Genomic DNA, 26596 nt, shown 5'->3' on the forward strand with positions numbered 1-26596 from the left:
TATAGCTCAAAATGTTACTGGAAGAAATCTTGATACAAATAGACTATAGAAAATAGTAAACATGCGGGTACAACTATGTAATAATTTTTTTTTGAGGGAGTGTTTGTTGGCTATGAAAATGCTTAACAAAACTGTGCTTGACAAACCTCAAATTACAAAGAACAAGAGAATACAAGTTGAAGTAGTTGGGTTTGAGGTTGGATCTGAAATTGTCCAGGGTAGCAGCAGTTCTAATGTGGCAGGGCGGTCCACAACGACGACTTTAACAGAAATGCTTTGAGAAGAGTCTGGAAATGTGAGATGGTGGTTATGCTTGTTTGATGTGAAGATGGAGATGGTTCCATAAATGAGGTCCAGCAAACTGAAAACTATGTTCATTAAATGATCGGGTAGAAAAAAAGTTGGAGTCTTGAGTTTACTTTCTGAGTCCTGCAGAAATTAGATAAAATTAAATATATATATTTAACACAAATAAAAAAAATGCATTCTGGAGTGGAAGTCTTAACTGCCAGAATACTGAGTAGCTCTGGATACATGAAGCAATTAGTGCAGACTTAAGATATAGTTTACACGCTCTGCATGATGCCGAAAAATGTTTAACCATTTGTGATATTTTTTTTTATCTCCGTTGTTTTTATTGTATTATCAGTCATAACATCGTTCACACTCTGCTATATTATTCCACCACACAGTGTAAGGTATAGCGCCATCCCAATGAATGTAATCCTCACTCAATGTATACACGCTGGCCTCCAACTATTAATTTAAGCCCATAGGAAATGCATTGAGCTGCTTTTTCTACGAGGATTTATGTATGAAAGCGATACATTTTTTGTTCAATGTTGGTACTTCATAAAAGTGGAAATTAATCCTGAGAGGTGAAAAGGACAATTTTGTCATCGTAAAAATAATCTTGGTCGTACCATTTTTGGAGTTGATGTTCTTGGGTGTTTTACAGCGTAGTATGAATTTTAGGCAATACAGCGTTTACGCACCTACCTGTTGACTAATGTGAGCATGGCAAAGTCGCCGCATGTAACCTGACCATAATTTCATAAAGTTGTTTAGCAGAAAATGCAGCTTAGATAATTTCTTTGCGGGTGGCAACAGTTTGAACGTTATTATGGGATGTAGGCTGGTAATCTTTTTTTTGCTAAGCAATATTTTTCTGTGTTTACAGGCTTTTGCTTTATGAAATTGGGGCACTGCTTGCCAGGAATCAAGAGTTAACCTGATACGGGATGATATGGGATTTAAACGTTTGTTGTAAAGTCATGAATGAATCTTCATTAATAGTTTTTTTCCCGGGAAGATCACGCATTTATTTAAAGACACAGGACACTATTCGTAATTGACAAAGATTACTCTTCTCACTTGGTGTATCTCAACATATACATAAAATAACAAACCTGTGAAAATTTGAGCTCAGTCGGTTGTCGAAGTTGCGAGATAATAATGAAAGAAAAACTACCCTTGTCACACATAGTTGTGTGCTTTCAGATGGTTGATTTTGAGACCTCAAATTCTAAACTTGAGGTCTCAAAATCAAATTCGTGGAAAATTACTTCTGTCTAAAAAACTACGTCACTTCAGAGGGAGCCGTTTCTCACAATGTTTTAAACTATCAACCTCTCCCCATTACTCGTAATTAAGTACGGTTTTATGCAAATAATTATTTTGAGTAGTTACCAATAGTGTCCACTGCCTTTAAGAATGGGGAATAGCAAATTATTTGTGCTTTATATTTATTTTCAAAAAGGGACAGTTGAAATGGAATAACGGTCACACATAACTTTTCAGATAATTTGGGTGCCTTCTGAAGCTGAATGGGAAAAAATGTGAGGAGCCGAGCTGAGCCTTCAAACTCTCTATCGCTTCTCTCTCTCTCTGTTCTTTTTTTGGCACTTCACTTGCACCATAGCAACACAGCATTCCTTTACCTGTGATGTACAACAAGCTGAAAATAGACTTTAATTAAGTCTCTGGAGTGGATTTGTGTACGTCAAAATCTGCAGGAGAAACAAAATGCTGTCAGTAACTTTTTTTTTCATGTATGAGGAATTTTGGTTAATTAGATACCTTTTTGAACAAGATTTGTTAACAATTTGTAAACCTCTTTGCTCTTCTTAGGAAAGTGCACCTTTATGAGAGAAATTTAAATAATTACATTTCAAAGGGCACCAAGGCAGTGCGCTGAGCTCGTTAAGTTATCACCTGTAATGCCTCCATGAAGTATTAATCCTGTATCAACGGTCTCATAAATCATAATACAAAATTTAAAAAAAAAACAAGTTCCGTTGAATCCCCCCAAAACCAGTATGGTATATGCTGTTTTTGTTTTTTTGCCAAGTAGAGAATTATGTGCTCAAGATTTGTAAAAAAAATTGTAAAACCTTTCTTTTAATTGTTTTTATTTTATTTAGGAAAGGATACATTGTTTAAAGTATTTTCATTTGGTAGGGCACCAAAGCAGTGCCCCGGGCGCATGAAGTTATCACCTTCGTTGCATCCATGCAGTATTAATCCTGCGAGCCACTCTTGGCGAATATGAGGAAACGGTTTCATAAACCATAAAATAAAGTTTAAAACTACATCCCGTTAAATCCCACTCGGCTCGAGGTGAGATTATCAACGGCAGCCATCTGTAAGCCAAAACCGATATCCGTTGCGGGCCATGCAAGCCTTGAGATCTCTCAACTTATGATCAGCGTGTCTGATAACGGTGTGTATATTGTCTTTATCAGGAGATAACAAAATGGTCAGCGGGTCGATTTGATAAAGCCGCTAACAGGTACTCTGCTTTTTACTGCAGCAGAAAAAATGTGTGCAAGTTCAAGTGTGTTTCACAAAGGATAAAGATTTGATCGGTGCATATGCGGGCTCTCAATAGATTCGAACTGTTGTATTACATCATCTGCTTACAAAAACTACCGATAAGTTAGCTTGGTCTTTGACTTAAATTTCAATAGGCTAGCCAGTGGTAACAGAAGTAAAATTATAAGGTCCACTTTATTAGCAAAAAAGGTCTGCCATGAGCAATGAGTTTCCATCTTACATCTCTGATTTTTTCGACCTCGGCCAACCCAAATGACAAGGTCTCCACCCGGTGTCCTTTTTGGTCATCCTTTGCACTACCATGATTACAGAGGACTGTGCTTTTCCGTTATGAGTGCCAAAACTTGGAATTCTCTTTTTTCTCAAATTGGAGAGCCTCATCTCTTGAACAGTTTAAGGGACTCTTAAAAACCCATTTGAGTTGACTTGTTTTGTTTTGCTAAGAGTGCTTTAAATTCCTTTGAATCCTCCTCGTTGAACACCCCCTGTTGAATATCCCACCCCCCCCCCCTCGTTGCTAATTCTCCCCCCCCCCCCCCCCTTATATCCCCTGTCCTTTCCAATCACACATTCAGAACTTGAACGATCATCTTCCAATAACATCCTAATATGTTTCCAAAAATATCCTGATATGATATTTTGTATGAACTAAATCCCGCAACATTGTAAATTAATCCAGGTCTTTTAGTACATGGACTTGCCCCAACTGTGTGTATCCCTTGGACGTCTTGCCTTGCAGTCACGTAACTGAACCGTTTATGGAGGCCTGGAAGTCGATTCAGCTGATCACGTCATAAGAGATATGTAACCCTAGAGCTGAGAGAATACTCATTAAGTCCGCTTATGACATCGACATATTTCAAATCCACCTTCAGCAATTATTTTCTTCTTCTCCAGAGCGCCTTTCGTGAAGAGTGTTTTATTCCGTTGATTGACAGACGTCATGGTTTTTTTCCTCTCTCAATTTCTTTTTGTGCTGCAGATGTGACTCGTTCAATCTTGAGAACTATTTTCTTCTCCTAATAATTCAATTTGAGGTGTAATTTCATTTGCGAAGATATGCACAATTAATGTTTATAACTTGGATGTAGAGCATGTCATACTTTAGAGAGTTGTTATACAGTCATTTGATTAGCAATCAGAAAGTTTGTTCAGTTTTTGGATGAGTGAAAGTTTGACTTTGTATTGGGTTAGTCTCAAGACCAGTCTAGGGTAGGATTAGGGCCCGCTTTGGGATTCAGCCGTTGATTTCACTAAACTCTTCCTTACTGAGGATTTATCTTAGGACTTAGGACGAGTTAAGTTCCGTATCCATGGACATTAGGACGCATTGAACCCATCCTAAGTTAGGACGAGTTAATCGTTCCTAACTCAAGACCGGATTAATCCTAGCGTTTCGTGAAATTGGCTGCTGGTTCCTTATGTTGAGAAATGCATGTTGAAGACCCAAAAGAAATTTTGTGTGGAAGAGACAAGATTTTCTCTGGCGGAGGACTAAAATTTTACACTGTACCAAAGACTTGAACCTTGAAGTATAAGCAAAATTTTACATAACATTTACATAGTTGACAATGCCATCAAGTCATGGCGTGTTTGAAAGACAAGGGGCCACACATTGCGTGTGGCGCCCTGAGCAGAAAATGTCTCTAACTGACAGTTGGAAACGGTTGCAGCAATAAAGCGTGACTGAGGCTGGCCTGTCTTTGTCATGCTTGCTATCCCTCACGAAATGTCAAACTAGACAAGCTGACGAGACAGTCTGAATGTTGTAATGTCTGTACAATCTGTGCACTCGGTGCGTCCCATACATGATCGTATTCAATTCATTTCAGTTCAATGAAATTAAAGGAACACGTTGCCTTAGATCGGACAAGTTGGTCTATAAAAAGCGTTTGTAACCGTTTGTTATAAAATGCATATGGTTAGAAAGATGTTTTAAAAGTAGAATACAATGATCCACACAAATTTGCCTCAAAATTGCGTGGTTTTCCTTTTACTTTGCGAACCTACACGGTTGGCCATTTATGGTATTCAAAAATTGGACTCCCAGAAATGGCCGACCGTGTTAGTCGTAAGGTAAAAGGAAAACCGTGCAATTTCGAGGCATGTTTGTGTGGATCATTGTACTCTACTTTTACAACATCTTTCTACCCACATGCGTTTTATAACAAACGGTTACAGAACGCTTTTCATGACCAACTTGACCTATCCAAGGCAACGTGTTCCTTTTATCTTTATTAGATCCCAAAAAGGGTAATTTTAATGCTTTATACAGTAAAAGCATTGAAACATTCGAAATCGTGGTAGGGCATTATATAAAATTTTAAAAATCACACAAAAAAGACACTAAAAAACGATAAGTTTCTACAAAAAGAAAACATCTGGTGACTGGGGAATACAATTTATAATTAACGCTTAAAAGTTAGATTGTGGTGGGTTATTGCACTAGGTATAAAGAAGGACGGGTATGGGTTTGACCCAGCGTATTACAGTCAGCTGTAACGTTGTTCATGCTTTAGCCGTCTTGCTCACCCAAATCCAATACACACAGTCTGTGGTCTTTGACTTCTGTACATGCCTTTTCCTCATCTATGCCATCTTGACACTGCCCCCCACTCTCTACGCCCCCACTGTCTTTGCTTTATAAAGGCCACGTTACATGGGCCAATTGGCAGGCAACCAGGTCCACAATCAATCTCCAAGAAGATAAAATAATTGTATTAATTTATTAATTATTTTAATTTTATTTTTTATATATATACAGTATTTGGGGTTTTTTTGGGGGGGAAGGGCATGAAGAGAATGGTACTAGAAAGATAGTTTTTGGACTTTCCTTTCAGTAATGTTTTTCAAAGTCTCAGGATCTTGGCGCTGTTTTAGCTTGCGATGTCATGTGCGTTGTCACGGGTCTATTCAATTCAATTTAAGAGGAACTTGTACATTCACATATAATATGGTCAAATCGCACGCCCTTGCGCTTTACATTCAGTGTGTATTTTCTGGAAAGAAACAACTGTTTAGTGAATTGATGTTCTGTTTTTCCATACGTTTTTGGAAGTCTTATTCTTACTTACTCTTACAAATTTATTCCTATTCTATTTCAAACTTGATTTTGAGGCCAAAGTAATGATCGAAATAGTGATTGATGTTCTGTATTTCCATACAGTCTTGGAAGTCTACATTCTTAGTTGCTCCAACAAACTTATTGTTGTTCCATTTCAAACTTGATTTTTAGGCCCAAGTTATGATCGTATTTAAGTTGTGTCTTGTTCCTTAACCGTTCTTGTCAACCAGCTATGAAGAAAGAGCAAAGTACCTGGAGACTATCGTCAAGAACCACAAGGTTTCGTCCACATTTGAGACCTTCTCGGCCCACGTCTTCGACCCCTTACTGGCCAAGCAGTTCAACGGAGGTCAGTATTAATTATTTATCAATAATTTATCAATTGATCAATCTATGGCCCTTTAAAAATTCATAGATTCGGCTTCAGGCTTCATCCTCTGGTGTTAAGCTGTGAGCGTGTATGCAAAGCACGCCCAATTGACAAAACAACTGCGAGTGCCAAGCTAGCCTGAGCCGAGTCTGGAGCCAGAGCCGTGCTTTCGTAAAGGGCCTATGTTTAAATTAAGAGGTGTCGATCCCGGATTGTATTTGACTTCAACAGATTATCATCACATCGTTTGACCTTTTTTTATTTTCCAAGCCCATGGCCACTCAGTCATTGCTTTCAAAACTTGATAAAAAGATGGAACCACATTTTTTCTTCTTTTTCTGATCACAATCTGTCTGCTGTTTTGCTTTCATTTTGGCTGCTATTTTCACCCAGAGCAACCCTGGATCCTGTTATTCCAGACGGCTAGTGCAATGTAAACCAGTAATGTCACACTTTTATCTGCGTCATAATTGCTATTAAAGTATGCGGTTTTCTCTGCGAGTTCTATTTATACAAACACGCTGGCGCTTGGTGTTGTTTTTCCCCGGCATTGAGGATTGGATTCTGGGTCCATAGTATCCCAATAAGCCAATAAGAGTTAAATTTGAAAGATGTCTGGTGCAATGACTTGTTCGGTCACAGTTGAATGCTTCTTTTTTTAGTTCCCCAGACTAAATCTTACATTGCTATGTCAAGGGAGGGTGTTCGGGAGCTTTTGCATAGTTACAAAAGATGCGTGGAAAACATGCACACAATTTCAGATGAGAGTTTGTTGCTCAAGGAGACCAGTCTTTGCTGATCCAGGGGATGCTTTATGCAACATCTTGCCATGACTATTGAGACCAATTAAAGTACACAAGTTTGTTTCCTTAAGGCGTTAAAGCAATGTACGTAAGACCAAAGTAGTCTAGTATACTTGCATGGCCTATTATATACATGTAAAATGTATAACAGCCGAGGGAGAACCTAGGCGTAAAGATTTCCTATTTTGCACAAATTGATTTTAAATGCATTTTTTTCCCCAATAATTCAGCATCAGATTGGATATCCGCAAGCTCAATTTAAACACACGCAGAAATCTCTGGCGTAGCTCACACCCAACACCTGTAAAGCGTCTCTTTGTGTTGACGGAACATTGTTTGGGGATCATGGCAAAGCGTAAGACGATACTCGGGCAACATTGGGTTTTAGTTCCATCTCCGCTTTCTTCAATAAGTAGGGCAGGAGGTCTGGCCCCTTCTGCACCCTAATAAGGCCTTTCAAGATTTTTTTATTATTTATCTAGTCAGTTAAATGGACCTAGTTGGCGATGAATGCAACATGATAAGGGCTATATTTAATCTCAACCCCCTTCCTCCAACCCTCATAGTTAGATTCTGACATTTCCTTAGAGAAGAGCGTCCCTTCGATAAGAAAACCTGCTCTCCTCGGTGGCTTCTCACGACAGTAACCTTTACATCCCCTGTCCTCTCCCGTCAAAAGTTCACAGCTTCCCTGGTTGTCGAACAGACCGGGAAGGGATATTTTGTCGTTCCCCCGGCTGTAGCAATAGTCTTGGGTTACAAGGGATGACTCCAGAGCGATCCGAGTGAATTCCCTGCGAGTTTTTAAAGGGAGTCCGAGGCCATTCTCTCGGCATTGTGTTACGCGGGGATCTGGCCGTCTCAAATTCCCCCTCGAGAATTTTGATTGATCTTGTAAAGCATTCACTATCTTCTCCAACCTTTTTCCCGATATTTAGACTTTTCACATGATTATGAGTTTGTATTATTCATTCAAACGCATTATTAAGAGCGGAAATATCCAACGTGATCCTGGGGTGCAGACAAGGATCTGTTTAATAAGAGTGCAAAGTTGTAACTCTGACATCTTTGAGTGGTCAGTTGCTAACGCTCTACGAAGGACAGCTCTCGAATTTGAAATACCTCTTTTGTCAAAAAGAGTCGCCGGTAGGTTTTGATCACGCTTACTTCAAGAGTTCTGCATGTACAAAAGTGTAATTTGGATTTGCCGTTAATGGTTGTTGTTGTTGTTGACCGCTCGCCTTTCAGTTTTTAACATTTATTTCCCTTTCAAAAAATAGTGAGTAGAATGAGCCTTTGAAAGGTTGAGGGTGCTAAAAATAATCACGAGTACATTCTTTTCTAATTATTCAAGTGAACCAAAAGATAGCAGTTCATTCCCAACATACACCCAAGGCTTTTCCACTTTTCCCCAAGCGACAGTTTTAAACAGCAATACAAATTGAGGAGAGACATAATTAAATGAACAGCGGAGCATGTGAACGCTCAAAGTAAGACAAAAAAAAAAAACGGCAATTCTTTACGCTCACTCTTTTCCTTCGGTACTCACATCTTGAACAGATGTGGTGACATCCGATAGGAAGAAGATGTTCTCCCGGATGGGACATCAAAGATACATTTACCCCTTAGCTTCAGCCGTCCGGTCGGCCGGCTCCTGATAAGAGTTCTATATATGATGTTGGGTCAATTGTTATCATGAACACACGTAACACACTCTTGCAGTCATAGCATAGGCGTCCGGGCATCAATCACCATAAAAATTAACGATATGAAAAGTTAATGTTCTGCGAGAATGCTGAGAATATTCAGATGGGTGCTTTTGTGATCTCGTGATACTGTCAGGTTTTCATTTAAGGCTTGTGCTCGTTGTGGTATTCTTGAAAAACAATTAACTCTGGCTTAGTAATTAATCTATGGGAACTCTGCCTGTGATGTAACATGCTTGAAGAGTTTGACTGTTAAAACAAATCATCAGCTGTTCATATTATTATCACTTTCCATGTCAAATTGCATGGCCTGGTTTTCGCAGAAAGAATTATTTAAAAAAACATTTTTTTATTCTGCATGAAATTTTTAAAAGATTTTTAGTCTGCATGAAATTTTGACAGGTGATGCCGTTTCAAATTGAAAAACACCAATTTAGCCATGTTTTTTTTTTAACTTGTAAATTAATTCCATTTTACTCTAGTTTCAATAAACACACAATGAAGCCTGTATCAAGTTCCCTTGTTATGTTTTTAATACAAACAATGAAAAATAGTTTGTGTTGCATTTATTTTTTCTGTTGTGCCAACCAAAATAAGCAATGGGGACTTGTTGGGAAATCAGCATAAAACTGTCACAGAATTTTCACACAAATTTTTTTCAAATTGATCAACGTTCAGTGAGCTGCATGGGTACCAACTGCATCCTGGCTGCAGCATTCACGAACGGACACCAACCCTCAGAAAACTGAGACGTTATTCATGTATAGATCAGCTCTCAGATTCAATTGTTTTTGGGTGAAACAATTCTGAAAACGAATTATACTATCCAAAGCTGCTGTACTTCGTACTTCTTTCTTTTTATTGCCATTAATTTTCAGAGTCATTACCAAAGGTGTACAGACCCTTTAAATCTTGTAATTCCTGACCAGCAGCTCTAAGAATTTGGTCCCAAGTGTAGTGATTTGTACCGAATGACTGATCGGAGGACCTGGTCACCATTACCTGTCACTCTGTCATCATTTGTAAATAGAGTCCTTTGTTATGGAAATTGTTCTCACCTTCGAGTTGCTTTCAAAACGGATGAATCATCTTTCTTGTCTTGGAGAATGATGAGACCAGAGCGAAGGAAACCCTTGGAGAATTCTGTAATAAATGCAAAATATCACTCCAGAGTTTCTGTCTCTTTGTCTCGTTCTCTTTTTATCTTTCACAGAGAGAGACGAGGAGGTAATGGCCTGTGAGTAAATGTTTATATTTTTCTATAATAATGATAATAATATTAGCTATATATATACATCTTTTTTAAAAAGGAACCAATGAACCCTCAAAAGTGTTTAGAATCCCGGCCATATCTCGTTGGGCCCCCCTGCCCCCCTTTCAATGTTGGTTCTCATTGTTGCACGGTCTTCTGCGTTCCAGTCAACATTGTGCGGGTGGACGGGGGACAGGGGAGAGAATGTGGACAGGGAGTGGTTGTTGTAACATTAGGAATGATTGGACCAAGCATTGTGGACCGGATTGTAGCCCTGTCGCTGCTCAAAGCACTATACAGTATGCTCCCAAGCATGCAGGGTAGCATTGTGGACGGGATTGTAGCCTGTCGCTGCTCAAAGCACTATACAGTATGCTCCCAAGCATGCAGGGTAGCATTGTGGACGGGATTGTAGCCTGTCGCTGCTCAAAGCACTATACAGTATGCTCCCAAGCATGCAGGGTAGCATTGTGGACGGGATTGTAGCCCTGTCGCTGCTCAAAGCACTATACAGTATGCTCCCAAGCATGCAGGGTAGCATAGTTGGCTTGTGCGTAAAGCGCTCGCCTCTCACACCAAGGTGACCCCGGTTCGATTCCCGGCCAGGGCCATATGTGAGTTGAGTTGTGCATTGGTTCTCTGCTGTGCCACAAGGGTTTTTCATACCATCCGGTTTTCCTCCCTCGGGAAAAAAAAATCAAACACTTTCGATCTTTGGCTGTGCTCCGTGGTCATAATGAGTTGATGTGGCTGGCAGCCAAAGGGAGCCTTGCATGGCAGCTTATCAAATACGTTGTAGCCGCGTCCTTCGCAATTCAGCTCTTAGCTGCGAGTAAGGACGATTAGCCCCCCAAATTGTTATTATTAAAGATGCCCCCCTATGTTTTTGCTTCTCATAATGGGAGGCAGAGCGTAAACTCATAAATTAATGACACCTTTTTTTTTTTTGTCAAATTTTATTGTTGGTTTTTTTAAAAGAATTTAAGACTTTCTAAATTTTTTAATTTACATTCCTGCGTCAAAACTTCAGTCCTTTGCTCACCAATGTTGTTGTTTACGAAGTAGATAAATTGTCATCTTGGGACTTAATAAGATAATTACTTTAGGGATTACAGGAATTTAAGTCAAATTCTCGATCGCCAAATCAACCGGCAATCTCGTTAGTGTAGTAGGTAAGACACTGCTCTAGAAAAGGTTGTGGGTTCAAATCCCACCTCAGAAAAGTACTGAGTAAACAGTGCTAAACACACATCGGTGTCAAACCAAAATTAATGTTCTTTTTCCCCGATGCAAATTTAACATCTATTAAGATACTAAACTGTTGCCCAGTTTTCCCTTTTGAAGTCAGATTTCCTTTGAAGAGTGACTGATAACAGTTCTAACCAGTCCCTGATAGAGCTATTACACCTGATACAACTTGGGAAGATTTGATTTTCATTACACTTTCAAAGCCTTGGTTCTGTTTCCATGTCAGCACTCAACTCTTTTAAGGTCAAAGAACTTCCAGTACATCAGGGTTTCGAGAGAGACAATTTTTTTCTTCTTCTGAATTTTTTATATATTTTTACTTAGGTGTCATATCCACTTGGTTAATAAAGAACCTCAGTGCAAACATATCCTTGCCATTAAGAATGACATCATATCATGGCAATTAAATTGACTCAAAAGATAGGAAAAGTCTGACTTTTTCGAGAGGGGGGGGGGGGTGAGAGAAAGAACCTGTAAGGCATCAGTTTCTGATTGATCACGCAGGAGTTACTTGTGATGGGCAGCTCAATGTACATGTGTTTGTACACGGTCCTCTCAATGAAATCCCCCCTTCTTAATGATACCTCGCCTGTATGATCCGCCTGTGGTTGAAGAGCCTCTATGTCTAATCAAATGAACACACGAATTGAGCAAATTTGTTGACTTGACTTCGCCCGGTGTTGTCTTCGTTTCCCTCTGCCGGGGACGGAGGAAAGGAAGAGGCGTGCAGTCGACTCGGTCGCAGCGACGGCCAAAAGGCAGGGCTGTCCTTACAATTAGACACGCCGTGCCCCAGATGGTTCAGCATAATTAGTTTATGGATTCCATTAATGCCCGCCAGCGAATTCCTTTGATTCAATCATGAGCCTAAAACTGGAAATCACAAAGTTGAATCTGCCAAACGTGGGCCGGAGGTAAAGCAAATCGTTTTTCTCTCAATTGAGCACACATGCTGGAAAACAACCCCCCCTTCTTGTTACTTATTAATCACAGTGAAAGAGAATGCCATGCAATTTAAAAAACTTCATTGCGGGTGGAAACTTTACAGAGTCAGAAAAACAAATGTTTGAAGAAATGAGCTGGATTTCCGCTGTTAACCTACAGGTATTTGTACACAGTGGAGCTTCATACTTGTTTTTATAATTATTATCTAAATGCGACAAAGACCCTTGTAGGGCTCTAGAAATTAATAAATTAACTTAAATTTGAGAGAGGAAAACCTAAAGGGTGGAAATTAGCTTTAGGTATAACTATCAGCCCTACCCTTCAACCCTTGTATATAATTAGCTTGGTAAACTGACTCAGTCGTACCACCCATGGGGCAGGGGGTGCAATAGCCCTCCCCAAATTTAGGCAAAACTGTAGAGATTTTTTTTGCGGTTAGAAATTAATGTCTTCATCTGCAAAAACTATAAGATAGTGGTCTGATGGTTTAATGATGATTGATTTGGTTTTGTTTCTGCTGTTTGCCGGTGTTCCTGGCTGTGGCTGCTGTATGCGCCGTAGCACCTTGTAAACTAAATAATAGGGTTTCAGAATTCATCACTGCAATAACCTATCTTTCTGAAAGTTTGTATACACTCAGCGCCTTGAGTACCTTGTTTGGTAGATACGTGCGCTATATAAGACTTTGATATTATTACTATGTGTTTGATGAAGACTGGTGTCTTTCTGGATGCTCAGTTCAGTTACATGTGGTCCATCTCTGATGAGAAGATAAATCGGATGCGATTTTACATGTACCACCTGAGTATATTCCTCTTTCTTAAAGCCATTGGACACGGCGAAACGCACGGAAACAAGAGTGGGTTTTCCCGTTATTTTCTCCCGACTCCGATGACCGATTGAGCCTAAATGTTCACAGGTTTGTTGTTTTATATATAAGTTGTGATACACGAAGTGTGGGACTTGGACAATACTTTTTACCGAAAGGGTCCAATGGCTTTAAATAAAAGATGCGAGTAACAAGTTCATAAAAGGCAAGCTTTGGGGCCAGTTTCATAGAGCTGCGTAAACTCATAGATCAGCTAAGCATTACGGAAAAATTGATCAGCATTATTTTCTGTCAAGAAGGTCTAAATAGATCTTCGCCAAACATTTTATTAATGTTGATGATAAATGTATAGGACCCAATTTCATAAAGTTTTCAGCAGGGGAAAGATGTTTAGCTAATTTCATTGTTAAGCATAAAGTGAGTGGGACACCAGTCGCAACAATGTAAAATTCATGAAATATTGGCTGATGACCTGATTCTTCTAAGCAAGATTTGCCTGTACTTTACTAATTTTTGTGCTTACAGGCTTTTATGAAAGTGGGCACAGACTGAAACATTCACACAATGTTTTCTACACATCTCCGCAGTCTCATTAACAATGCATTGATTTTCTTTATTACACATTTGCTGGCTTAGGGGCATTGAACAAGGACTCCACTTGGTCAACCGCCGATAGATTTGACTTCTAACAGTACAACATTTGTGTATCCCCCCCCCCCCCCAAGAAAAAAATGTATATTTACTGAAAATGTTTAATGGCATTTCATTTGAATTGTCAACTTGAGACAATTGTCAAGGGTACTCAGGGGAAATGCACTTGAAATGTTGTTTTAACCAGATCAAATAATAGACATTGAATCAGAGGGGACAATGGATCTCGCAGGGGTTCGAGGGTAAAAGAAGACCATAGACACTAAAAACACTGACATGTGCCTTATTATGCCCCGGGCATCTTGGAGAATCTGTTGGATGTTCAATTGCCCGTGGTATAGTGCCCCGTGTGTCTTGTAAGGTGTGTGTGTCTCTACTGAGATGAGATCTCTGGCTGGATGAGTCGTGTCTGTTCATTGGTCTCTAAGGCCACATTGGAACTGGCGGCTATGGCTGTGGCTGTTGCCAAGGGTGTTGTTAAGGACAACTTATACTTCACTGTATGATGACGTGGGATGAGACGAGATCTCTGGCTGGAGGAGTCGTGTCTGTACATTGGTCTCTATAAGGCCACATTGGAATTGGCAACTATGGCTGCGGCTTATGCTAAGGCTGTTGTTAAGGACAACTTATACTTCACTGTATGATGACGTGGGATGAGACGAGATCTCTGGCTGGAGGAGTCATGTCTGTACATTGGTCTCTATAAGGCCACATTGGAATTGGCAGCTATGGCTGTGGCTGTGGCTGTGGCTGTTGCTAAGGGTGATGTTAATGACAACCTATACTTCACTGTATGATGTTGAGTGATTCAGGCTGTCAATTCAAACAAGGCCTGACAATTATTTGCAAAATCAGACAAGCTGCAGTAACAAGTAGTGTCATATCAGAGCTTTGCTGTGGCCATCTTGGTTGGGTGCCCTGTATGTCATTCTTATTACCACAGTCTTGATCCTTGAAGGGTGCCAATCTACTCCCTTGTCACCTTGATTTTGTTACATTTGTGTTACATTTGTACAAGAGAACGCAACATGATCTTATATAGTAGGTTTTGGAGATATTGGTCATTGATGCACTTGTTAAACAAACCTGATCTTTGTTTTTGAATGGGTAAACCAGTCAGCTGTTGTCTGTTGGACTGCATGTTTTATTTTCCCTATTTTGAATGGTGGAGCACAGCTTCAAATTGAGCTTTACATACAATTAAACATTGCTCAGTTGTGATAAGATTAATGTAATATTGGAACTTAGAGTTCAAAAGCTGAAAAGGCTTTTAGTTTAATTGCCTAAAAAAGTAATCTATTATAACATTTGTCCACTCACGGTTGTACCCTGGGACCAAGGACACTAGTGTATTTTAGCCTGAACCAATTGGTCTCCCGAAAGACTAAATGTTCTCTCTCTTTTTATCTACTTCCAAGGTGGTAGCGCCTCCAAAGCAGGGAGCGATAACAACCCACCCACTCTGACGTCAGCCATCTTGGACGCCCAGATCCAGGCTCATCATTCCAGAGTCGGAACGGTAAGAGGTCAAGAGAGGCCATCCCTGACCAATCCGCCCATCGGATTGTCATCTAATACCCCAACGTCCGGTGCATCTACTGGAACAGCTGGTGTGTTGACCCAGGGTGTTCCCCAGGGTCCAGTGGCTAGTGGTGGGGGTGTCCAACGACCAACGAGACTCAGTCAACCAGATAAGCTGATCACGTTAGCTGCCAGCACTGGGCAAGTTCAACGCATGGGTAAGTCACAACGATCAGAAAGAGTAGATCTTTACGCACGCTGATTGGTAAACATGACGGACATAATTTGGAAAAAATTGGCCAGCACTGTTAGAAAATTGGCGTCGGTAGAAGCAAGGTTTTAAGCTTAATTGGCGGAATTAAACTTGTATGAATTACTTCAGTCACGATGTTGGGTTCTTGTCCCTGCAACCGATAATCTGTGGAATTATATTTTAAAGTGTGTTTGCCTTAAGTATGTGTTTGTATGACAATGTTTTATGCGTTACAATTGATGATTCTGCAGTTGCTGACAATAGTAGATGCCGTTGAGTCAAGCCACACAGGGAATTTTTGTTTACAGGGATCTTGGAGGAATCAAAATTAACACTTCGATTCCACTAGAGACATTTCTCTAACAGTATCCCATAGGGATTGTCAAGTACTCATTTATCATCTATCTATCTCTCTAGATTCTGTTCTTAACAAAATGACCAGATTGGATTATTTAAATTGTTGTTAATTTTGTTAATTTGGTTTCCATTACACATCGAATGAAACACATGAAACAAAAAAAAACAAAAAAATCAAGTTAAATTGTTAAGATATGTTATATGGAGATAATGTAAAAAGGTTTAAGAGAAGTTTTTATTAACCCAATTCACCTGACGTCAACATCACAAAAATTCTAAGTGTGCCATTTTGGGAGTCAATATTCCTGTGCGTTATAAAGTGTAGTGCGCACTTGAGACAATACATCGTTACACGTTTGCGCTTACCATAATCTTCAAACAGGGGTCGGGAGTGCCGTTGATGCAAGAGGTTATAACATGATGTATTCTTACTGACACAGTATTCTTACTGTTACTACAAAAGTCTTTAGTCAAACAGATTTCAAATTCCTTGTACTTTCATTTTGGAATGACTTATCAATTCACATCCGTCAAGCTGACGCCGTTCTGAAATTCACAGAATTTTAAAAGACTCACTTGTTTGAGTTTAAATTTTTCGTAACAAATTGCTTGACATTTATCAATGTTTTATGCTTTGTGTTGTGCATAGAGACTGCATAATGCACTTAATAAATTAATCTCACAATGTATCAAATCTTTCCGGGAAAAAAAACTTGATAGCTTTTTGTCAGCGTCAACAATATTATGTGCATATTTCTCTGGAGAATTGGAAATGGTATTAATTTTTATAATCAGTGAGCTTTCAGACTGAAAATGTATCTACTTTTTTGTTTTTGTTGTACTACCGATGTATTATTTGGTCTGTGATTGTTTTGGTGAAGATTTTTTAATCATCATTTCAATATAAATGTCTAATTACCGTGTACATTACTTATGCGCTAGTATATCTTTTTACATTAATCAGTTCTTTAATATACAAAGTAACTTTCAATGATACGTCTTCGCCCTTTTTTTCATTTCCTAAAACACCTATCACAGCTCCAGGCTCTGTTGATGAGAAAGGCTCATCTGACCCAGCAAGTGCAAGCACCACCCCAGTGGACTCCACCACTGCGACCACTCCACAGGCAAAGGCTCGGGCAAGGACCAAACGGGCATCCTCTTCGGGATCAATGAACTCAGAGTCAACACCCCCGGAGAGTCCTGCAGACACAAAGAAGAAAAACGAGCGGGCTTAGTGCTGTAAGTGGTTACACCGCCATCAGACTTCTCTCTTTGGGAAAGGAGGAGTACTTTCAGCAAAGGCCAAATACTCAACCTCACTCTCAGATGCATTTATTGCCGGCTGTGCTGGCAGATCACGAGATTGAGCAACAATGATTGCAACCTTTGAGCATGTAACAGCTTGAAGTGGTGATGATGTTATCAGACATGGCTGTTTACATATCGATTAACTCCAGTCTAGATTGTCAGATTTGGTAACAAGCCCTGGATTAAAAGAGGTCAATCCCACTTCTGCAACCATTTATTACTGTCGCTCAGGATGATGCTTTACTGGTAGACATATCAGCATATGGGGATCAAGTCAAGCATCTAGAATTGGATTCAGTCAACAGTGCCGTTGTTCACATAACCAGATTGTGAATCTTGCTTTGTATCTGTGGGTGTATATCATTGGTTTAACTACATGTAGTAATTTACTGGAAATGTTGACATGGTTCAAAACTTAGACTGAATAAGTGTCTGGGACCAGTTTCATTGAGCTACTTAGTACTAAAACTTGCTCAGCGCAAAGAGGGACTCAACAAAGTCAGGTTACCAACTAAAATACCATGTAATGTGTATTGTTTATGGTTCGGGCCCATTTTGCTTAGTGCATTTGTTGATTGGTTTACATTGGGTATTAGCAGCTCTATGAAGTGTGACCAAATTGATGCTTTACATGTAGAGTTAGAAAAAAATGTTGATTTGCAAAGATATTCACACCATTAACCTTTTGATTGCATTGCACACATTATCAATGCAATTGTGATATATTATAGCGAGAGTGAGGAAAACAAAACCATGTGCAACAAATTTATATGTACATTTGATTTATTACGTGCTACTGTGGTGTATATTTTCATTAAAGGTGGCCCTTTTAATCGCATTTAAAAAAAAGAGAACTACTTATTTATTGGTGTTTGTATTGATTTTTATGATTCGAGCGTTCAAGGAAGGGTCGGGGAAATCTTCCAAGTTTAAGAGTCCATGGATTGTCGGAGCTTGAGGATAATGTAGATGAATGCATAAGGGGAATGGAGCATTAGTTATATAAGTCTCCATAGCTTTCAGTGTTATCGTACTTGTAATGTTTGGAAACGGAAATAGACTGCCACTTTTGAGTAATGAATAGTCGGACTGAAAAGTAGCCAGACTTCCTGTGTTTAATGGTTCAGCGTGTGTGAGTGTGTGCATTTGACGCAGAGAGAGAACAATTTATTCGTCTGAAGGAATTGATATCACGTCTAGTATTTTTTATGATTTTTATTTTATGTGAAGCAATATCCATCTGGACAGCTCATGGATAGAGGGGAGTGAGAGAGAGGGGGGGGGGGTGGATGCCATAACTTTGTAAAGGGATTTCTACTAACCGATATGGTGATTAATGACGTAGTGAAGTCCAAAGTGCCATTGATGGGTGGCACGCCGGGCAGTAATGGACCCCAGCTTTAATGTACGCTGATCCCCCCAACCACTCTGTGGCTTTCTCTGGCGGAGTGGAGTGCATTCGCACAGCTCATTTGTCATTCCGTTGGACATCTCCCAATCGCTGAGCATCTTTGCACAGGAATGAAACGAGTAAACAACGCAACCCTCCCCCCCCCCCCTTTCCACTAATGCTTGCCTTGCCGCCAGTGTTAAATGACATTGAAAAGACTAGAGATATCGCCATCAATCACCGAGCTATTGTCCCATTTTCTTCGTCTTCATCTTTTAATCATTTGCAGAAGCCTCACTTAATTAAACCGTTGCAGTTTTTGTTTTCACATGAGTTGGCCGCTGAATAAAGAAACATGTCAAAAGTTAATGGCAATCCAGGCTACACTGTTTGGAGATGCTGTGACATGGCTTTTGTTCAAGTCATTACACCAAATTGGATTGACTTTTCCCTTTTGTTTGATAGTTACCCAGTGTATGTGAAACCAACGCTAGTGTTCCATGGCATTGTATCGCCATAGGAACCATTGATGCAAATAGGCTTCTTGAGATATTATTAATTTGTTGACATTTGGCAAAATAACTAAACAGGATGTTCAGTGGGTATTTTTTATTATTTCACATATTCTGGGTCAACTTACTTAGCAGAACAAATTACCCCAAAACCAAAAACAACATCCATTGTCATGTTTATTGAATAGTGGCCATATCTGATTCTGTTGTGTTAAGCAAGAATTTCTGCTTAGCGGCTTAATGAATGCAATCCTGATGTAGTAACAAGACTCGCAGTTCAGAGGTTATCTGTAAACATGCTCCATCCTTAGCAGTGATTGATGCAAGTCAGTTCCTCAATTTGGCCACCATCATAGACCTTATCGCAATTACTCAGTATGTGCACGTTAGGCGTTGAATGAGGTTCAACCTGGTCTAGCTAATGATCAAGTTCAACTGTTAGCGCTTGCGCAATAGGTATTTTGCAGTCTATGCACCAGACATAAAGAACAAATGTGCCCCCCCCCCTACCACAGCAAAAGGAACACCTCCTTACAGCTTCCAACATCCAAACCAATTAATGTGAGGTTCATTGAAGGCGAGTCTTTATCTTTCATCATATCACCCTCTCCCCCTCTCTCTCTCTCTCTCTCTCCATAGTCAGGAATACCACAGGGTCATCAATTAATCTTTGATCAAGCCAAGGAATGCTATCGCACATTCCCCCCTCGCCAACCAGGGATAACCATCTCCCTGCCAAAAGTAAACCAGCTCCTCCAAGAAACGCGGAATTTTGATGAGCGTTTCTTCAGTGTCGTACATTCCCCAAGTCGTTGATGAACTTTAGTTGATGGGGCAAGGTTGTTAATGTAATGGTAATGGAAAAGCAAAGTCTGGTGGAGAGTGTGGAACAAACATAATCCAACGTGTTTTTTCTGTGGAGTAAACATCGGGCTTATTTATTCAGTCGTATTAAGTAGCAGCAAGACTGTGGGTCATGATTGTGAAGTTCGCATAGCCTCCAATTCTTGGGATTTCATTTTAAGAATGGCCGATGTAATGTAGGTATAGATAATGAACACTCCCTTCACCGATGTTACTTGTTTAAAACTGCAACAGAAATTGACACATTTGTGAAATCAATAATAAACTAATTGGTCAGGTCAGTCCAAAGTGTTGTATATCTCTCACCTCCCTTGAGAGAGAAGCTCGGTGGGAAGATCTCGTTGCCAGAGAGATAGTTGCACTGGGATGATTTAAACACCATACAACATTTGTGAATTTGGAAATATGCTTGATGCTTCAAGCAGAAGCTTAAGCGGAAAATCTTGACTATTTGCATAACTATGTTTTTCAAGTCAAAGAAAGATGTAGAAATTAGATGACTAAGATTTCTCTCAGAGTACCTGTGGCAGAATTTCTTATTCTCGATTTGCTTTGTCTGGTGTCCATGATCCGCAAACATAAAATGAAAATCAGATAAAGCAAAAGATGTCTTTGTTGTGGTTTAAGAACTCTGGAAATAGATCTTAATTATCAAAACTGGATGTCTTTCTGCATCAATTTAACTCAGATGTGGAAATGTGGATGGTGACTTTAAGTTTCTGTACTTGAGGGCTATTTTCTCAAGATTTTATAAATTTGACATGACTATGAATAGCAGTCACTAGGAATATTTGACTTAAAATAATAATTTGGGGGGCTAATCATCCTTGCTCGCAGCTAAGAGCTGAATTGCGAAGGACGCGGCTAAAACGTGTTCAAGAAGCTGGCATGCAAGGGCCCCTTTGGCTGCCAGCCACATCAACCCATTATGACCACCGAGTACAGCCAAAGATCGAAAGTGTTTGATTTTTTTCACTTATGTACTCATTGAATGTTTTCTTTTTCTACACATAATGCTTTGGTCCCTCTTCTTAACCTTGGATTCAACTTTTGATTTGGCTTATAGGCTCTGGCTTAGGATCCGGCTTAGGCTCATGCTTGGGCTCTGACTTAGGATCAGCAGTTAATTTTGAAAACTTTCATCACCGTACTTCAAACAGAGGATGGTAGTTCGAGCCAGAGCCAAACCTAAGCCTTGGTCTCGAAAATGGCCCACAGTGAAATCAAGTGTTCAATAGAAATAGGCTGGTACCTTCTACTGCAGTTATTAGCAGTGCTATGACCAAACTATCATGCGGGGAGCCATACAAATATTACCACAGTTTGAGATGGTTTCAGTGCTTGGCTTGGAGTTCTATACATGTATAAACCACCTGAATATGAGTTTTCTGTAAACAATTCTTACTCTAGGTTCAAATACCATGCTAACTATCCAAATTGGGGTATCTATTTCTCCTGATTGGGACCATACTCTCCCAATAGGGGTATCAATTATCCAAAATCAGGGTGTGGCAACCTCCATTTTATTTTGGTCTGCTGTCAAATATTCCAAAAGGTGGTTCTCCTTCCATTAAAAGGCTAGGTAGCAGTTCTTTACTCCCTCTCCTTATAAAATAATTAGCATTCATCATTCTATTGTTGCAGCTGGACTGTCATCAATGAACTAATTATGTGCTTACTTAATATTGTTTACATTGTTTGTTGTATTCAATGAAAGGGAACACTTAATATAACCAACGGGCAGATGGAGGAAGCTCCCTAAGATTCCTTTCAAAGGAAACGAGGAAGTCTTAGATGTTTTTTCCTTTCCTTTTCTTATATGTTGTTTTGTTTAATTAATTTACCTCTTATATATAGAAGGGACGATGTAACGACAGAGTGGTTTAATGGTTGCTTAGTAGGTTACAACTTGAGGGTAATTTTAAGAGATGTGTTTCCTTGGAGTTTTCCATGGGATTAGGGTCGGCGACCCCGGTGTGGTTTTGAATCCATACCTGATTGGTTGTGTTTCTCCCCCACATTCTAAGAACTGACTTTACCTCATCATCTTCTCTACACACGTCTTCTAGCCCACATGTCAAAACCTGATGGGGACGTGAACCCGGTTCGAATTCCAGGCTGGAGCCTTGTATGGGGCTTTGGTTTTTAATCCATACCTGATTGGTTGTGTTTCTCTCCCACATCTAAGAACTGACATTACTTCATCATCTTCACTACACACACATAATGTCTTATGGCCTACGGAGCGGGAAGTAAACATTATCCCCATACTTGGCCTCATTTATTTATGAGTACGGTCTTGTTATTATTTTACCACTCTTGGCCATTATGGTCAAATGGTGGGCTTAATTTTATTGTTTTACTTTTTGGTAAGTTTTTCTCCATAATCTCTCATTACCAGTAAGATACCATATTAATGTCTACTACTAACTTTTTAACAAGTATATAGCATTGAGGAAAACTAAACTAGTGGCATGTCAGAACTGCAAACTGTTATTTGGTTGGTAAGATCATTCAAAATTCTTCTAAATAGCAAAGTGACTTTACAAAATGCAAAAATGTAATTCTAAACAACATGGTATCTTGCATACATAGGGGTTGCCACGGAATGACCAGTTTCAATCTGTATGTATTACATAATATTTTACATAAAATAAGTTGAAACTGTCATTTTCCCCTTCACCCAGCCAGCTAAAATGGCAATGGACAATGTTTAATAACAATCCGACTTGATTGCCATAGCTCACTCATATCTGTTGGGGTTATGAATATTCACAGGATATTAACACCCGTAAGTTAAATTATGCATTTCTGTACTTTTGGTTCTATCATGTATGAGGTAATCAGTTTTTAATATTTCACTACAAGTGAACCTGGCCAAAAATTGTTTTACTTGTTATTGTTAGTTTACTTATTAATGAGAGACGATGTATTGTGCGCGCGGTGACTGGTCTGGGGCCATCAACCTATGACAATGTAACGGCGGATATAGAGGGCCCAATTAAGCCAAAGTGATCTCATTTGATTGATGGAACTATAGGCTCCACGCGCTGTTGTATTGTATATGACCATACAGGTATTAACTTTCAACTTTGTTATGTGTATATAATTGCTTTGAAATTAATATAATGATAAAACATGCATTTGATGCATTCTTTTTCGGTGTTGTTTTGATGGCGGCATGTGCGTTTGGGTTTATGTGAGTGCGAACGAGTGGGTCTTCTTCGGGATGACGTCGTATATAAATTGAGTGTGTTTGTTGCGAAGGCAGCATCGAATGATTAATGCATGTGGAGATTTGACTGAATGTCAGAGATGAAAAGCTGTCACTTTAAACCCTCTGTGGCATGCCGGCTTAGTATCATTAATGTATCAATGTTAAAGCGGCAGTCCAGAGAAAAATGTTCCGTTGAGTGGAAAACAAATCATAATATTATACATTTGTAGGCAATGTTTATTGTTATTATGTATTCGGATATAGCCCATACTGTAATCTCTAACCAGATGAACTGTAAATAAATATAAATATATACTTAAAAGAGACGTCATTAGTGGCGCTAATCGTGTCTTATTTACCCCCCCCCCCCCCTCTCTCTTCTCGGATTTTGTTGAAAAACAGATTTGGCGGTCGTAATAATAAAGCAACCACTTGTTATCAATCAAACATGACATGATGGGGTCGTTTTTAATTAGGTTCAGCGAGACCCCTCTTTGGACTCCATTTTGACATAGATGTTATCAGAGTGAGACATCTTGCTCCTTCAGTTATTTGTGTATATTGTGTGTGAATTGGTAATCAAAGCTTTTTGATTTGGTTGCACTCCTTTCTTTCCCGAAGCCTGGGTGCTAGGCTTATAGTATCATCAATCCCACTCTAGGGTTGTCCCCCTCCCCCCCCCCCCCCCACCTCCTCCTTGTCATCTCGGCCGGCACTTGTCGGCACCGATCACACCTAATTGCGAGAACATGGATCACGTTATTAGTATACCGGCATTAGATGACTCGCATCCTCCAAACCGCGATGTAATATTATTGCAAGGTCTATTGGCCGTGGTGACTCGGGAGAGAAGAGGGAAACGGGAGTAAGTGTACCGAATGAAAAAGAATGGGGAAAAAGTGCCTACTTGTTACGAAGATTACCTCGACTGGCCAGACGACATTCCCCTAGGGGGTTTCTTGCACCGAGTCCCCCAAATCACCGCCAAAAAATGACTCATTGATTTCACGCGCGCCCCCCAAAACGGTCACCATGGCGACAATGGTAGGCAAGAAGATACCATAATCAAAGTGGTGGCATGCATGCCACCGGTTTTCCCGCCTTTTTTCTTTACCTCGGGGTTAGTATAGTGTATCAAAGGGGCCGCAGACGGGAGACAAAGGGCCCCAGCCTCCGTGAGTCATTGTTAATTTACTCGCTGCGATGTCATTTAATTTGAAAGCGTCGCAAATGAATCATTTTGGGTTCAGCAATTGTTAGTAGATTAATAACTTCATCGTTTGTCGGTCGGGTAATAAAGTTATATCTGTTCGGAGATATACCGGCAATAGGTGGGGGACAGGGGGGACGGGGTCCTGGCTAAACTGATAAATGACACAACTTCTCTCAATGAAACGTAACCCGCATAACGTCTTGAGGTGTTCTTCTCTTTCTCGGAGATTAGCCTATCCATCTCAGTCAGCTCCTTTCTTCTATATTCTCTCGTTTTCCCCCTTTTCTTTTGTCCGGCGATCTGTTGCCGATTATTAACTGCTCTGTGGTGGGCTTACCAGCAACAATTTGAAAGAAACAGAACTCGGTTGAACGGTAAAGACACCGGACACCCTTGGTAATTGTCAAAGACAAGCATTATCACTTGGTGTATCCCAACATACAATAACATATCTGTGAAATTTGCCTCAATTGTCATCGAAGAGCAAGAGAATAATGATAGAAAAAGCACCATTGTTGCACATTAATTTTGTGGTCCTTTCAGATGCCGAAAAAAAATCTTCAGGGAGAAATTGTCTCTTTCTCAAAAACTACATTACTTTAGAGGGTGCCGTTTCTCACAATGTGTTTTATCACCAACAGCTCTCCATTGCTCGTTGCCAAGTACGTTTTTATGCTTGCTAACAATTATTTTGAGTCAGTGTCCAGTACCTTTGTCAGTACTCACATCTTCCTACATAAAGCTTTTGAGACGAAACCAACCCGTTGTCATTTTTTTTTTTACTGGATGCGAAAAGCATACAAACCTCCCTGCCCTCGGTGAAGTGTGCAATGGCACGTGATGCGCCAATTTAAAAAACACGTGGCGACATGTTGAGAATCTGTTAAAAATTGACACATTTTTTTCTGTCAGTGTGTCGTGCGTGAGTGTTTCGATATAATCAAATATTGGACGCCCAGTTATTTTGACTTGTAACCAAAACCAGTACCAATTTTCACAGAGCTGCTTAAAGCCATCGGACACTTTCGGAACAGAAACAAAATTAAAAGTTCACAGATTTACAAATAACTTACAGGGTTTACAGAAGGTATGAAAGACTTCTCTTGAAATATTATTCCATGAAATGCTTTACTTTTTGAGAAAACAGTAAAACAATATCAATTCTCGATATCGAGAATTGCGGATTTATTTTAAACACATGTCATGACACGGCGAAACGTGCGGAAACAAGGGCGGGTTTTCCGTTATTTTTTCCCGACTCCGATGACCGATTGAGCCTAAATTTTCACAGGTTTGTTATTTTATATATAAGTTGTGATACACGAAGTGTGGGCCTTGGACAATACTGTTTACCGAAGTGTCCAATGGCTTTAAGCAGAAAATAGTGCTTAACAATTTTCTGCCAAACAGAAACTAGAAATGAGCTGGATACCAGTCACAGATTGTTCATGTGACATGGTAGTTTGGCTGGTAACCTTTTGCTGGTAAGCATAATTGTGTTGCGGTTAGCTGCTGTCTGTCCTTTAGCAGCTCTATGAAATCGGGCCCTGGTCGAAGAATATGAGTTGTTTGTATGAATTTTTAGGAAACAATAAATAAACAAAACCAATAAAATGAAAATCCCATTGTGTAAAGCTGGGGAATAAATTATTGTTTGTGATCTTTCCTGGTGGATGCTTGTATCCTAATTGTTATTGGCTGGCTGGTCGAGACGTCTGTAACACAAGACAACTTCCAGACAATACCCATAGATGAGTCAGTTAGACTCGGCTAGACTCGTCTCAATGTGTTTGGATTGGGGTGGTGAGCTTGTCGGTGTTGGTGGTGGTAGTAGGAGGGATTGCAGGGTAGTGATTCATTTCATGCCCGCCTGGAGGGCCAGTTGGGTTTGCGGTGACCCGGACATTGGAGGAAACCACCCGGAATACGGATTTCTTGAATGGATTGAGGGGGGGGGGGTCCGTCCATGTGTTAGGCTCAATGCAGTGACAACTGGTTATTATTACACGTGGTGTGTAGTGATGCAACTGATTGTATTAAAATTAAAAATCTACATAGTCATCATTAAACAACAGCGTTTGTTGAATTGTTTTTTTGTTTGTTTTGTTTTTGCGTTGTTTTAAGTCGAGATAACTTTGAAATTATTTATCTAAAGATATTACCGGTGGGCCCCTATACTGAATTTAACAATGTAAATATAACTTGTTTTATTTTTTCTCTAACCATTTCGTTTCCACCTCTTTTGTTGTTGT

The 26596-nt window shown here is 39.8% G+C and overlaps 1 protein-coding gene across 2 annotated transcripts in view; it reads left to right on the forward strand.

Moving 5' to 3' along the window:
* The window catches only part of LOC117300060 (ral GTPase-activating protein subunit alpha-2-like), a 102701-nt gene extending 84271 nt beyond the window's left edge, over nt 1–18430 (forward strand). Inside the window, exons 40-43 of one of the 2 annotated variants that reach the window (XM_033783737.1) lie at nt 6130–6248; nt 9992–10015; nt 15125–15445; nt 16876–18430. In XM_033783737.1, the coding sequence (XP_033639628.1) occupies nt 6130–6248; nt 9992–10015; nt 15125–15445; nt 16876–17075 (664 nt within the window). In that variant the 3' untranslated portion in view covers nt 17076–18430. The remainder of the gene's footprint in view (nt 1–6129; nt 6249–9991; nt 10016–15124; nt 15446–16875) is intronic. The other variant, XM_033783745.1, reaches the window with a different exon arrangement.
* Nucleotides 18431–26596: the final 8166 nt, after the last annotated feature.

This window comes from Asterias rubens, chromosome 1 (assembly GCF_902459465.1).
Source record: "Asterias rubens chromosome 1, eAstRub1.3, whole genome shotgun sequence".
Lineage (NCBI taxonomy): Eukaryota > Metazoa > Echinodermata > Asteroidea > Forcipulatida > Asteriidae > Asterias > Asterias rubens.